This window comes from Oryctolagus cuniculus, chromosome 4 (genome assembly GCF_964237555.1).
Source record: "Oryctolagus cuniculus chromosome 4, mOryCun1.1, whole genome shotgun sequence".
Lineage (NCBI taxonomy): Eukaryota > Metazoa > Chordata > Mammalia > Lagomorpha > Leporidae > Oryctolagus > Oryctolagus cuniculus.
Genome location: NC_091435.1, coordinates 130,133,809 through 130,149,458, shown reverse-complemented (window position 1 = coordinate 130,149,458; position 15,650 = coordinate 130,133,809). Strand labels below are relative to the sequence as shown.

General features: G+C 43.3%; 2 protein-coding genes across 15 annotated transcripts in view; one reads left to right on the top strand and one right to left on the bottom strand.

Moving 5' to 3' along the window:
• The window catches only part of MED12L (mediator complex subunit 12L), a 355,610-nt gene that overhangs the window by 132,056 nt on the left and 207,904 nt on the right, over window positions 1–15,650 (top strand). The window lies entirely within an intron of this gene.
• P2RY14 (purinergic receptor P2Y14) overlaps window positions 3,770–15,650 on the bottom strand; it is a 55,125-nt gene continuing 43,244 nt past the window's right edge. For all 7 annotated transcript variants that reach the window (XM_008266336.4, XM_008266335.4, XM_051859068.2 and 4 more), the window contains 2 exons: window positions 11,131–11,237; window positions 3,770–6,161 (listed from right to left, as the gene is read on the bottom strand). In XM_008266336.4, the coding sequence (XP_008264558.2) occupies window positions 5,122–6,138 (1,017 nt within the window). In that variant the 5' untranslated portion in view covers window positions 6,139–6,161; window positions 11,131–11,237 and the 3' untranslated portion in view covers window positions 3,770–5,121. The remainder of the gene's footprint in view (window positions 6,162–11,130; window positions 11,238–15,650) is intronic.

Sequence of the window (15,650 nt, the reverse complement as noted above, 5' to 3'; positions counted from 1 at the left end):
ACTTGAACTGGTGCTCATGCAGGATTCCGGTATCACAGGCAGTGGCTTAACCTGCTACACCACAACAGAGGCCTCTAGACTGATTTTTTAAATTCCTTTTCATTTGGGTATTAAATATTCCTCAGGACTTGATCATTTATTAACCAGGACATTTGGAATGTACTTTGTGAACAGTTAAGGAGCTCTTGTTTTGAATAGCATGGGTAAAACTTCTGTTTTCTTATTAAAAATAGCATTTCTGGGGGGCCAACTTTGTGGCATAGTGGGTTAGGTCACCTCCTGTGACTCCGCCATTCCATCTGGGCACCAGAGTCCTGGCTGTTCCACTTCTGATCCAGCTCCCTGCTAATGCACCTGGGAAAAACAATGGAAGATGAACATTGGGACACCCAGAAAAAGCTCCTGGCTTCAGCCTGGCCCAGCTCTGGCCTTTGTGGCCATTTTGGGAGTGAACCAGCAGATTGAAAATCTCTCTCTGTGTCTCTCCCTCTATCTCTGTAACTGACTTCCAAATAAATTAATAAATCTTAAAAAATCATTCTCCCTCTTGTGCTCGCTCTGTAAATGTGACTTTAAATCTCCAAAACGGGGAAAAAAAGGAAAAAAATAGTATTTCTCTTTATTTTCATCTAACTATTTATATCGGCCAGATAAGAAAGTATGCCTGGTCATGGCATGTTTTTCTTAGCAAGGAAGTGATTAGAGGAGTTGAAACAGACTCAGTTTGCAAACACAATCAGGATTGAGGTCTCACTTTTGTTAGTAAGAATATACAAACAGCTAGTATTCCTTTAGAAAGCTAGTGGTTTACAATAGATCTTTAAGTAATTAAAGCTTGAGGAAAGCTGCACATCAACTCTAGAGACAGTTTTAGCTTAGAATTTATTCTAAATCCTATAAGGTGTTGTGTGGAGTTAGTTGAGGAGAGTCCCCTTCTCTTGATGTCCTCCATGTCGGGAAATGGAATGACAGGAAATCAGCCCCGAAGACGTGGCCATGCACTTTGCGGCAAGGTTTAGCAGGTCATCGAATGGTGGGGGTTGTGGGAGAGAAGGAAGTAGCACAGCTGTGGGCTTCCCCCACCTTACTTGTGTGTGGGTTCTGGCTGGTGACACCTGGGTGCTGATAATAGGACACCAGGCTTACCCCTGCTCTAAAGCCAAGCGTTGCAGCTCCTGCAGAGTGCTTGAGATAGGTTGGGTAGCGGGGTGAGGTGGCTTGGAGGGAGATCTTAACTCTGATTGTGACCTCAAGAGATGCCATAGGTTACACAGTGAGCGTCTTCAAAAAATAAAGCTCATGAGTTTTCATCAATGCAAATACTCGTGATGCATTTTGTAGTTATTGAGATGGGTGTGGTTTTGTAACATCCCTTCCATGGTCATTTGGGATATAAATGGGAATAATGTCTCCTATTTCTTATAGATTATTAAATTGCTTTGGGGAATACCTTATTTTGTACAGTAATTCCTTTTTCTTGATAGCTAGCTCATAAATATTGTTTGAAATATGTATTTACTACAGATGAATTAATACAACATTTAATCTTTTTTATACAAGCAGTGCCATGGCATGCTTGACGATTTTGAGAAGTGGCACCTGGGAGAAGGAAACACTACCTTTTGTTTAAGCAGTTTCTTCTTGGAGGATGTTGTGTCGAGAAATGGTCATCCGCATGCCACTGTGTTTTGCAGAGAGTAAGTGACCAGAAGGAAGCAGTGGCTTTGACTGTTCTTTCCCAAGCCAGACGACAAACCCTCACAGTGCAGCTCACCTAGAAGAAATACCAAGCCATTTGGGGGCAGTAACCCTCTAGTGCTGTAATTTGTGTGATATTTTCTCTCAAGTAACTGACTTTGTTTTTGTATTTATAGCTACTCTCCCCCTTTTCTCCGGCCTTAAGGGATACAGCTGGCAGCAGTAGAGTTCAGGACAGAATGCGGAACTAGTGGCAGACACGTGACTGATATGCAGGAGAAACAGAGTGGAGTGGGAGGGTGTTCTCTTGAGCTGCTCTACTTCTCTTTCAGATGAGTCCAAATGACGGCTTTCCCCTTTGTACTTGCTTTCCTCCCCTTCTCCCCCCAAGTACTTGTACTGCTAACATTGAGCTTATACGGTCACAGCCTTCTCATCTGACAATCTGAGTGTCTGCTGAAGAGGCTGGAGCGTGTGCCTGGCTCTGTAAGAGGACTGGGTTCAGACCCTTCCTTGCCTCTGCCTTCCAGATGCCAGTGTCAGCGTACAGGTCAGACATCCCAGGCCCTCTGTTGTGGGAGCCATATCAAGCTTTTCTAGGCTTGACAGCTTCATGTATACCTTCCAGAGAATTTGCCTACTAACTCAGGTCTTGCTCTTATGGGGCCAAACTGGGTCACATTCCACCACCTGTGACCAGTGGGCTCCCACCTGCTGATCAACTAGAGCCAATTCTGTGGCCTGCCTCTGATGTGGAGTCAGGGTCAGTTGTGTGGTAGCCGCATGGCTGAGAACAAGTGCTGGGAAAAGAGGCTAGAGGCCAGGGAGATAACTGACAGATGAGCACCACTGATGATGTTTTGTAAAAGACCACTGCATGGTTCACCTACCTGTGTGGGTAGATTATGTAGTCTTTTAATATGATCATTTTTAAATGTTAGCTATTTCTTGATGCTTCTTGACCATAATATTCCTTTTATAAAAAACGTTTCAGAACATTTTTATACAGGTGGTTGAACCAATTGTATATAGAAATGGAATTGCCATTCTTTTAAAGAAAACATAAGGATTCTTACTGGAGGGAGGTTTTTCATCCTAATCACGAGCCACTTTTGAACACCTTTCTACTACATTTGTGCCTCCCAGATACTGAAGAGCAGCTGTTAGCATATCATAGGCTAGCCACAGATGTGTGTCCTTTTAATTACTGGCTCAGCAATTAAAAAACTTCATGATTTAGTATTTTTTTGGAAAAGCGAAGTAGCAGTTGGCTGGGGCTAACGGCTAACTGGCTTCTGTTGGTGAGGCACAAGCTCTCAACTCGCCATCATCCTTTGCTTTCTCCGTTTCTTTCACCTGCACTAGCACTGGTGTTTGAGAAGTTTCTGGGTCAGTCTACTGCTGCCAGTATTCTGCCGCTGCGTTTTTAGTTGTTGCTCCAGACCTGAAAGCTCTAATGTGTAGCAAGTGTTACATCACAGTATCTTTATCTGCACTGCATGTGGCTTCCTGGAAGATCTTGCTTTCACATTGCTAGTTGGCTTGAGCCTAGCACATACACATGATATGGCTTGGTGCTATTGCTTTCTCTTTTTAATTTTCATTTTCTATTATGGCCAGTAGGGGGCATTTAAAACCCTAGTATTTGCTGTGTCCTGGCCAATGTGAATTGTGAAGAATTAACGCAGCCAAAATTGTGTGCAAATGTGCAGAGCTAAAGAAAGATAGCAAGCCTACCTTACCACATGCATTTATCATAGCTCAGTGGTTTTGTTGCTTTTCCGAGAGGCTGTTTGACTCACAGTTGGGAACAGAGAGCTGTTAGGAGGATGGAGAAGAGATAAGGGTGAAAACCCTCCTAGCTCTTCCTCAATGAGTAGGGTGTGTTTTCTGAATTTTTCCTAAACATAAGATCCTAGAGCATATAAAATACTCCTTGAAAAGTCAGTGGCAACTAGACTTTTTGAATTTTCTATGCAAATTTCCTGCCTCCCAATAGCATGTGCAGTATAGCTTAGGAAAGGAACCACCCATGTCTTCACTCCTCACATGATGATTATTAAGGAAAAAATCAGCAGCTTAAACATTTTATTGGTGCAAACACAGTAACACATGAAATAGCTGCAAACATTATTTATGAAAAGTGCTTAAAGAACATTGGAAAGACTGGCTGAGGTTTTCTAGCTGGTTAATAGCAGAAAAAGAACTTTATTTTTATGACTCACAAGCCAGCATCCATATCCCATATCTCCACACATTAAATTCATCTGTTTCCAGAAAAGGTGACTTGTGAATTTTTTGTTTGGATGTAATTTTTTGCACTCATTGCACATTATTTCTTTTTTAAAAGATACATTCATTTATTTGAAAGGCAAAGAGAATGAGTGAATGAATGAATGAACCAAGTGCTTGGATCATTATCTGCTGCCTTCCCAGGAGTGTAAGCAGGAAACTTGCCTGGCGGCAGAGCAGCCTGGACTCGAATGTTACTCTGATACAGGGGTTAAGCATTACAAGGGACGGCTTCATCCGCTGGCACAACACAATGCCAGCCCCTTTTCCCCTACCATTGAATGGGGGACATTATTGGTGACATAAGCCAATATCTAGTTTTTTTTTTTTTTTGCAGTAGAGTCCCCTTTAAAATATTCCAACACCATCATCTGGTTATTCATTTGTGTTGTTTGAAATGAAGTGTAGAAAAATTAAAAATTCTTACATCAGAATCCCAGGTTCATCAAGTGGTATGATACATCTTTGTGGATAGCATATTTAATGTGTATCTAATATCCTCAACATGCTGTAGGAAAATAAATTACATTCTTATGGCCAAGTACATAAATCTTTCTTTGAAATGCCATGAGATAAATCACTATAGGTTTCTAAAGGTGATTTTCTGAGTGCTCATCCTGCTTCTTCAACTCAGAGAAAACTTGATTTTTTCGTGACATTCAGGCCTGTGGTCCATTATGAAACCATACCTGCTTTTAAGTTGATCTTTAAGCATCCTGTTGAAAACAAATCATGTAACCTACTAACATAATCCCTGCATTGAGAGAAGAAAAGATGTTCAGGTGAGTTGTCTTGGATCACATCCTGTTTTCTTTATTTACTATTTAAACTTCTACACGGCTGACCAGACTGGTGATCATAAATTTGAAACTGATGCATTGTTGAAATAGGGTTGAATAACTCTATGTCTAAAATTTTTTGCTTTTTATTGATTGGGAAAAAGAGAGGGCAGTTGAAGGAACGAAATCTGCTGATGTTACAAACAAGCGTGGAAACTTACATTGGGATTTTATTATTGTAGGAAATTGGATGCTAATGCTGGAGATGCCATTATTTTGGGCGTGTTTCCTTTTTATTCCTCTTGCATAACTGCAGGTGACAGCGTACATACATGGACTTTGTAGGTGGGAGTCACAAAGTGTCTGTGCTTTCCTGTACTGCAGTTCCCCTCTTGATTTTGGAGGTGTCTAGGTCACTCTGAACGTTGAATGAGACTTGCAGTTTCTTACATAAGATTTCTCTAAATGGCTGGCATAGAAAGAAATAAATAATGGGGTCCAGGCATACGTTTGCGGCAGACAGGAGCAGAGTGAATTCTTTCACGTAGAGCAGGATCTCTTTTGACTGGCAGCTGTAATGAGTTTCCGTCTGACTCTTGGTGTAGGAGATTCTGGTGATGTGGTAAGGTACAAAACAGACAAAGAAGACAAACACGATGCTGAAGATGTTGCGGCTGGATTTCTTTTTGACCGAGATGGAATTCTTTCTGGATTTCAGGTGGGACTTAAAGATTTTCCTGGTGATAGCAGTGTAGAAAATGATTAGCAAAAGGAACACAAGCCAGAAAATGCCCACAAAGATGTAGTTTGACGCCTTGTGCCACTGGCGGCCCAGTTCGTTTTTAAGTTCCATGCATTTTATCTGCGTCACGTCCCTAACTCTCTGGTTGGTGAGAATGACGTTGGGGACGGCGAGGAGGAGCATGAGCAACCAGACCACCAGCGAGACGAGTTTGCTGTAGTTCACAGACTGGATGAAGGACGTGGAAAGGGGCTTCACAATCTTGAAATACCGGTCAAAGCTGATGAGCCCGAAGAACACGATGCTCACATACATGTTCACGTAGAAGAGCACCGCGGAGACCCTGCACACGAACACCGTCAGCTGCCAGGGCCCCAGACCCGAGTCGGCAAGGATCTTGAAGGGGAAAGTCAGACCCATCAGAAAGTCGGCCACGACGATGTTCTTGAGATAGATGATGAAACTCTTGGAGCTGGGCACGTAGAAGAACACCCATGCGGACACGCCGTTGAGGAGGATCCCCGCCACGAAGACCAGGCAGTACAGCACCGGGATGATGTGCTGGGTGATGAGGGTGTTCTTGGTGCAGACTTCTGCTGGAGGCTCCGTGGTGGTTGAGTTGAGCATTCTGTGCCTGGTGAAGCCAAAGGCTGGAAAGAGACGTGAACTTGTCACTCAGCACACTGACCACTGGCCACTCATTTGTTGAGTGACAAATATAGTCAAACCCTCCAAGTTCTAGAAAATACCTTTTGACTCTGCTTAAAATTAGGTACCTCTGCTGCTTTTGCTGCTTTTCTTTGTGTTTTGGGGATGAAAAGGGAAGAATGGAACAAGCAGATGCCAGTAAGATTAGAGAAGAGCAGGGTGAGAACTTTTTGGTAATATGGTAATATGGAGACCGTCATTTCCCTAAAAATGGTCATGGTTCCCTGTAAGACTCCACAGTTCTCGGAAATATTCATCTACATGAGCTCTTAAAGGCAGTGATTATTGAAGCTGAATTATCTTTTATTCTATTCAGAACTACTTTAATTTTTTTGGCCTATGTTGTCCCCCCACCAAGAGATATATTTTTCTGGACTCATAACATGGATTCTAAATATTTACATAATATTAAAGAGGTGTTGATTCAAACTTCACTTCTTTAAAAGCCTATCACACTCATATTGTGGGTGTAAGGTATTATCGGACAAGCACACACATCTGGTGGCTTTGTATGGAGTTAGGGACAATTTTTTAAAACCAAGCCTTTCTTTTTTTCTGCTTAAAAACTGATGAATTATCTGTATAATTTGGAGAACAAACACAAAAAAATGATAAAAATGCTATAAAATTGGGGAAAATGTATCTCAAAGTACAGTCCAGCTCCGCACTGCTAGTGCAGTAACCATTGAGCATTTGAAACGTGGTCAGTCCAGATGGAGATGTGCCATAAATGTGAAATGTGCACTGATTTTGCATACAAAGCGTGAAAAAATATGAAATATCTCAGGATCTTAAATTATGTTGAAATAAATTACTACAAATATTCCACTAAACGAAATATATTCTTGATCTTATGTTGTACCAGTTTTGCTTCTTAAGAATGTAACCAGGAGTCGGTGCTGTGGCATAGCAGGTAAAGCCACCATCCTATATGGGTGCTGGTTTGAGTCCCGGCTACTCCACTTCCTATCCAGCTCTCTGCTATGGCCTGGGAAAGCAGTGGAAGATGGCCCAAGTGCTTGGGCCCCTACACCTGCGTGGGAGACCTGGAAGAAGCTCCTGGCTCCTGGCTCCTGATTGGTGCAGCTCTGGCCATTGTGGCCAGCTGGGGAGTGAACCAGCAGATGGAAGACCTCTCTCTCTCCCTCTCTCCCTCTCTCCCTCTTCCCTCTCTCCCTCTCCTTCTCTCTCCCTCTCCTTCTCTCTCCCTCTCCTTCTCTCTATCGAACTCTGATTTTCAAGTAAAATAAATAATTTTTTAAAAAGGATGTAATCACCAGAAAATGCAAAAACATGTACTTGGCTCACAGTGTGTGTTTTCCTTGGACTTTGTGTCGTGACGGAATTCTGAATAATCTTCGTGAATGTCAGAAGTATGGATTTAGGGTAGGGAGAGGGTTAGAATTTATTCAAAATGTTACTTTATGCGTCAAAGCAAATGTTCACTTCCCTTCTTGTATGTAAAGAATATCAATTTTAAGCATAAAACACATTGGTCGTGTGCCGTGGTCCTCAAGGTAAAGTCCTTACACTTTAATACCGAACTGCCCCAAGGCCTGTCGGTCTGATCCTTGCTTCTGCCATCCCCAGCAGTGGGTTTCTGCGGTCCTGGATCCTTCTGCCTCCTTTCAGGCTCCAGGATTTCTCTGCCCTGGACCTCTGCACAGGCCTTGTTTGTTTCTTCTACTATAGGCTCTCTCAGAGGAGGGACACCATGTCGTTTCTTACCACTGTATTCCCAGCATACTATTTGGATGTTAAATGGTTAAACTATTTGTGAGATAAATGAATTTGCAACTGGAAATTGAGGACCTAATCTTACTGCTCTTAGGATATTTGCATCATGTCTGGGGTTGTGGGAATGAAAGATTATGTAGGACGATGGTTCTTTTCAGGGAAAGTATCTTGTTTGTATTTCTGGTGCTTTCTACCCAGAGAGTGATAACCTGTGTCAATAAAATGAAGGAAATACGTGAAAGGGGAATTTGGAAGTGTGGGGTATGAGCTTCAGCCATATTCCATATCAGAAAGCATACCCATGCCCACTTGTGTGCAACCTCCCACATAGGAATTATCTTCTATGTGTTTTCCTTTCATGTGTGACTTATGGCAAAATTAACAATATTTGGAACCACTCAATTTTGCCAATCTGTGGACTTCCTGTATTTAACACCTGCAGGTTTTTTTTTTTTTATTATTATTTTATATTTTAAACCCGAGTCAATCCCACAAATACTGAGTACCTACAGATGAGTACTGCCCCTCTGATACAGGAGGCCATGTCCCTAGCACTGAGACGCCAAGTGGGACCTGGGAGCACACAGCACTGCACAGAGAAAAAGCCACAAGTTCTTCCACAAGACCTCTCATCAGCATCCATTCCACCCCCCCCCCCCCCCCCCCCCCCCGCACTCGCCTCTGTATGCATGGCCCTGGGCACAATGGGTTTGCTTCTCTGGAAGGTCTTCCATGTATGGGCTGTCTGCATGTGAGCCTTCCCTATATCTCAGATGACAAGTGAGGGGAAGCACGTCTTCCATTTTTAACTGCCGCTGTGACAGCCCATGACCAGTAAATAGCTTGTCTTGTCCCCTGAAGCTTAGATACATTTTTGTCTCAATGCCACTTTGCAGGGCCTGAGAGAATGCCTAGTGCTGTGTGCTCCCAGGTCCCACTTGGCATCTCAGTGCTAGGGACATGGCCTCCTGTATCAGAGGGGCAGTACTCATCGGTAGGTGCTCAGTATTTGTGGGATTGACTCGGGTTTAAAATATAAAATAAAAAACCCCTGTAGGTGTTAAATACAAGAAATACTATATAATGTAGTAATTATAGAGTGAAACAGTGAAGAATGTCACAGAAGAGACTTAATGGGAGCCACATTCCTTTCCTTTTAGAAATGTTATAGAAGCCACCATATATAGATGTAGAGAATTTCCCAGATTTAGTTTCCCAGAAATAATTTAAGGAGACACAATTCCTGTCCTTATAGAAGCTTTATGATATTGTTTCCTCAGAATCTTGGGGCTTACGTAGTTTGGGGCTGCAGTGTGTTTGTGGTCAGATCCGTGGGTCCAAAAGTCTGCCCTCAGATTCCTCGATGTGCTGAGAGGCCGTGCATCTGTGCCCTTGCACATCATCCTCTCAGCCCCCTCAATCCCCACGGCAGATTGGAAGGGGCTCACGGACCCAGCTGAAGCTCCTAAAGCTGCGTGTCTTCAGAAAGAGGGGACGGTCACAAACTCTGGGCTTGCTTGGGTCTTTCCCCTGCTTTCCTGCTGTTTTGGTAGTTTTGAAGCAAGTACAGGCAAGAGTCCCTGTTTTTCCTTGAAAGCATTTGGGGTTTGCTGGAAGGGAGAATAAGCTACCTGTCCCTCGTTACCTGTGCCCCTGTCTTTGATATAGGCTCAGACGAGGGCAGATTACTTTATCTTTAAGGAATACCCTAAATGAGTAACAAGCTCAAAGTGCATTTCAAGCTGGTCTTACTAGTAATTTGTAAGCTCTTAAATAGTTTGAGTTCAGGTGCCTGAGTGTGGCAGTCTTTTCTACAGGATACAGTAGTCCAGTGATAAATTGAGAGATGTATGTCAAAGGAGCTGTTGTGTGTAAGGCACCTGTGGCAGGTGAGCCCCATTAGATATTGAGACCAAAAGGCAGCAATGTGTATTGCATGAAAAACAGGACAAGATAGTTAAAAAAAGACATTATCATTTCGACCTTGTAATACTGCCCCATCTCCTTGTCTTGAGTAGGGAGATAATTTTGTGTTCTGATAAAGAGATGTATTGGAAATTAACATTATTTCATAAATGGAGGAATAGTCATGTCCTGATATTGATTTTATACAGTTGTACAAAAGTGAATAAGAACCAAATGCAGCCAAAAGTGAACAAAGAATCTCTTGGGTGTGGCCCAAAAGCCCCTCTCTTCCTTTGCCCAGACTCTCATTCGGTTGATTCACTATTTCATACTAATTTCCCCCAGCCCGTTAACGTTGAGAGACAGGTATTGGGGGTGGGAGGGACAGACAAAAGATTACTGGAGGATGGTCAGATGAATACCTGGGCAAGTGGAATTCTGGTGCACCAGTGTATGGAGGTGTCCAATTTTGTGGGTCCTGCCATGGTCATTCTGTCTGATACTGTCACTGAGTCTCTCTAGCAAAAGTGCCCACTGTATTAACCTTGAGTGTCAATAATGCTGCCTGAATTCTTGCGATTATATTTAAGAACAACTCTGATATGTGACTCAACGTTTTAAAAAGCGATGCTTCATAGTATGGGTCTTTAACATCTCTCAGGTTGAACTCCTCTTTGTTTCACAAATTCAGATAAACGAGACTGAAAGGAATGCTCCAAGTGCTGTAACTTAGGTCTACTATCACTTGGGAGTCTTTGGTAACATGATTAAAGAACATGGCAGAACTGTAGCCAAAAGATAGGTGTTAAAGTAGAATGGAAACATGTAGATTGCGTTCTCTCATTTGTTCATTTAATTTTTTTTTGTTTTTGCATAGCTAGACAGAGTTCAATCTGACAGTTAGTGGGTGCACTTGTACTTCTTGCGGTGCACTCTCAAGGGATTGTGTGCGTCATTATGAGTCTTCAAATTGCAGAGTGCGTGGGACACTCCTTTTGCACCAAACTTAATTGACACAGGCCTATGTGAATGCTTGCTCATACCGGAAACACATTTATCTTCATAAAAATATGATTAGTCAACTCTTGAGTTCATTATTCATCTGTGTGTTATTACCTGGTGACCCATTTTTCTCTTATACATGGGCCACCTGCTACCATCCTAATTTTGTGCATAATCCTATTTTCCCCGAAGAAGAGGAATTATTCTTTCAGTATTTTGATGAAATTAACAAATCTCTAGATAGTGCTTGAGGTTTTTTCCAATTACCTTTTAAGATTTTTTTGTGTGAAGTGAGGTTTGCCTTCAGTGAAGTAATTTAGCCCAGGGAATTCTTGTCATCTTGATGTGGCTGGAGTGTGTCTTCACAAAGCATCCTGTATTGCAGGAGAAAATGAAGAATTAATTAAATGAGCACCAAACCCATTTATTAGAGGAGTACGGCCTTGTTGTACTGACCATGTACAACGGTGAGGTGTCTCACTGGGTGCCTTTATTCTTGCTTTACCATACCTGTTCCTGGCTGTCAATATTGATGATGAGGCCGGTGCTGTGGCTCACTAAGCTAATCCTCTTCCTGTGGCACCAGCACCCCGGGTTCTGGTCCCGGTTGGGGTGCCAGATTCTGTCCCAGTTGCTTCTCTTCCAGTCCAGCTCTCTGCTGTGGCCCGCGAGTGCAGTGGAGGATGGCCCAAGTGCTTGGGCCCTGCACCCGCATGGGAGACCAGGAGGAAGCTCCTGGCTCCTGGCTTCGGGTCGGCACAGTGTGCCGGCCATAGCGGCCATGTTGGGGGTGAACCAACGGAAGGAAGACCTTTCTGTCTCTCTCACTGCTAACTCTGCCTGTCAAAAAAAAAAAAAAAAAATCATTGATGATGATTGATTTGGTTGAAAACTCTAGTGGGAATCTTAGAAACCCTTTGCTTGACAGTTAATGATTTATATTTTTCCCCTATGAAAAGTGTTGTTCTAATCAGGTAAATTACTGAATTGAAGAGTTTGTCATTTTAGACAAATCATAGGTGTAATGCAGGCATTACAATTTTTTTTCTTTTTTTTTTTTTAGCTTTTGCTCTGTTGGCATTTTGGGCCAGGTAATCATTTGGGGCTGTTTGGGACCTCCTTCTGCATTTTAGGATGTTTAACAGCTTTCTAGACTTCTCTTATCAGTGGCACTATCCTCCCAAACTGTGAGAACTCAAAAATATTTCCGGATATTGCCAGATGTCTCTGGGGGCCATAACTGCCCTCAGTTGATAGCTGCTGGTCTGATGCGACTGATGGGTGGACTTGGCATTGATAACCCCTGAAAGCCCTATTCAGCCCATCTGATAGAAGAGGGGATGGGTGGCCTAATAGTGGTCAGATTTGGCTCTGCTATGGTTTAGGCCATCACCTTTGTGAATTCTTTAAACCACTGCTTCTGAAACTTTAATGTGCATATCAACCCAGGATCTTGCTAAAATGGACTGAGATTCCCAAGATCTGGAGTTTGGCATGGTGATGCTCTTGGTCCAAAAACCACCCTGTGAGTAGTAGGTGTTTTTTTAGATGAGGAGGAGGGTGGAAACCTTTCTTTGCTGTAGCTGGGACTCTAGACATGAGAGAGCCACCTGCTGGGTAGTGCTGAAGTCTAGACTCTTTCCCTGGCTTTATTCATGAGAGAGTTTATCAGAATCAGCCCAACCCTCCATTCTTTGGGGAATGTAAATAGATAATTTAGAAAAGCCTACCTGAGAACAAGTAATAGAAATCATGTTTACCTAGAATTTTTTTTTTTAATTATTTTTTTTTTTTGGACAGGCAGAGTGGACAGTGAGAGAGACAGACAGACAGAAAGGTCTTCTTTTGCCGTTGGTTCACCCTCCAATGGCCGCCGCGGCCGGCGCACCGCGCTGATCCGAGGGCAGGAGCCAGGTGCTTCTCCTGGTCTCCCATGGGGTGCAGGGCCCTAGCACTTGGGCCATCCTCCACTGCACTCCCTGGCCACAGCAGACAGCTGGCCTGGAAGAGGGGCAACCGGGACAGAATCCGGCACCCCGACCGGGACTAGAACCCGGTGTGCTGGCGCCACAAGGCGGAGGATTAGCCTAGTGAGCCGTGGCGCCGGACACCTAGAATGTTACTAAAAGGTCAGGAGAGCCTCTTTAGAAGCACAATTCTGAGGTTCAGTTCTCTGTAGAGTTACCATGATGGCCCAGGCAGTCTGGAGCATGTGCTGGGCGGGATGGGTGGACTCCAGCTGTAGAACGTTGCTTACTCTGGGGGCAGGAAATTGGAGCAAGGGCTGGGGCAAGGTGGTCGGACTAGCTGTGTCTGATAGTTTCTTCATTAATTCTGAAGCAAATAAACCTAATATTATATATTAACACCGATGGTTGATGCAATTGTGTTACCAACATTATTTTCTATACTTTTGTATATTTCAAATATTTTCTAATTAGGAATGAAAAGGTACCTGAAAAATGGATTGATTTAAGATCATGTTTTTATCAGCACCTGCCTCTGGGGAACATTTGCCTTCCTGTTCTCTGTTTCTCATAAAGGAACAGTCCTGGTATTTCCTCTTTTTCTCTTCCAGTCCAGACATCGAAGGCTTTAACCCAGAGTGCCCCAGCTCTTTTTGTATGAGATAAATATGTATTATCTAGGTGATTCTTTCATTAATAGAAAACACTATAGAGTGTGTAATCATTGTGCATCTTCGATTTCACTAGAGTCCTTTGCTGACTGCCACTTTTACCTCCCTTGACCTAATGTGTTATGTGTAACTTGTGTGTGTATGTCAATATGAAGGAACTTGAAAAAGTTCATGGCAAATGCATATTGTCATTTGAAAATCAAATTTTCAAATAAACATTTGGCATTAAGATACTTAAATTCTATTTTCTCACCAATTTTTTTGAGTTATACTTTATCTGGTAATCTACATGATGATCAAGGGATTCACATGTGGTCTGCTACTTGGTCTTGCAGTTACCATACTTTCCATTATTGAATAATTGATACTGTTTTAGGTTTAAACATATTCTGTATCATTTTATAGTACTATTTAATTCTAAGTTTGTTATCAGGCTCCTAGTCTTTTTCATGCCGTGGCAGGCTGGATACCTTATAGCTTTTTGCACCCTGACATTGGTTCTTGCCTCTCTGCCCCAACTTCATGACGTTTTAGGGGTAGGTCCTCTGCCTCTGAGTCAGATCTATCTAGGCCAGTGGCACTACAGAGCAGGTAGGTGGATTTCACAGCTGTTACTGTTCATTATTGGTCACTAACCGCATTCCCCTTGTGGTTATGTGAAAATATTTCCCTACTGGGCTTCCTGTCAGACTCTCACAGTGGCTGCCTCACCCCCTTTTCTGCTCTCCACACCTGTCTGTGACCTCTGCTGTCTCTAGGCCCTCTCCATAAGGAAGAGCGGGGCCCCTTACCTAACTTTGTCAAGAACGAATCATGTTAGACACACTTCTCAGAAGACACAGGGGGAGGGACCGGGTCTCTGAGTCCTGTCTTTCTGGTTGTCCTGTTCCCTGAGCTCTCCACAGCATTAGGTATGACTGATTGTCCCTTGTTGAAGCCTCCTGTTCCTGAGGTACACTGTATGTAGTCCTCGGCTCCTCTGTAGGACCACGCCTTTTTCCTTTGCCAAGACTTTTGCTCCTTTGCTCACTAAATCCCTGAGAACTTGTTCGCCAGGTACCATGGGAATGCTCAGGAAGTTTCCAGTCTAGGGGAGGCTGAATAGAGCGGTACTTCAGGTGTGGCAAGGGCCATCATTGAAGGAGGGAGCACGGGAGCAGAGTGAGCATCTGTCCAGCTTCAGGGATGGTGGTGTCAGGGAGACATGCCTGGATAATGTGATAATGAAGTTTGGCAAGCCAGGCCAAGAAGGGAGGGAATTTTGGGTAGGGGGAACTATAGGAACAGATGGCAAATCACAAGGGACCGTAGTGCATGGGGGAAGTGGATCAGCTACGTCCTTGGGTAATGGGGCAAAGCCTTGCCAATGACTTTGTTATCATCACTGCCATTTTACAGATTTGGAAACTAATGCTTAAAATTATTAAGCCACTCATGAAAGGCGAATAGGGCAGCTAACGCGTGGCCTGATGGGATTCAGTCTTGGATCTGATTGGCTCCAAGCTGGTGCTTTGACTCGTTTCAGTGAGGCACAAGCACGCACACAGGCCCTTCTGCATTTAGCCGCTGTTTTGTTGCAGGGAAGGTGTGCACCGTGTTTGGATCTGAGTTTTACGGTTCTTTGAGGCAAAGGGTGGATGGCTTCCGTTTCTCCAACTAGGTTCTGTAGTGTAGAGAAGAACCCCCTTTTCATTTGCTGGTTTCTACAAGTATTTAAAACAAATGTGTTTCTCATTTTGGTTTTGTTCTGTCTGCTAATGTGCAGGGAAAGGTATAGAATTGGGTTGTTCATAATGGTAATTAGCACAAATAACACTGACCTGTACATGGGAGAGACTCTGATGGGGGCAGGTAGGGGGAACCATATCTGTTGCATGTCGTTTCCATGACACTTAATGAATAAATCTTTAAAAAAGCATATTATATATTTTTAAAATATTTATTTGAAAGGCAGAATTAGAGAAGGTATGGGGGCAGATCTTCCATCCACTGGTTCACTCTGCAAGTGGCTACAATGACCGTGAATGGGCCAAGCTAAAGCCAGGAGCCAGGAGCTTCTTCTGAGTGTTCCACATGGATGCAGGGGCCCAGGAATCTGGGGCATCTTCTGCTGCTTTCCCAGGTACATCAGCGGGGAGCTAGATTGGAA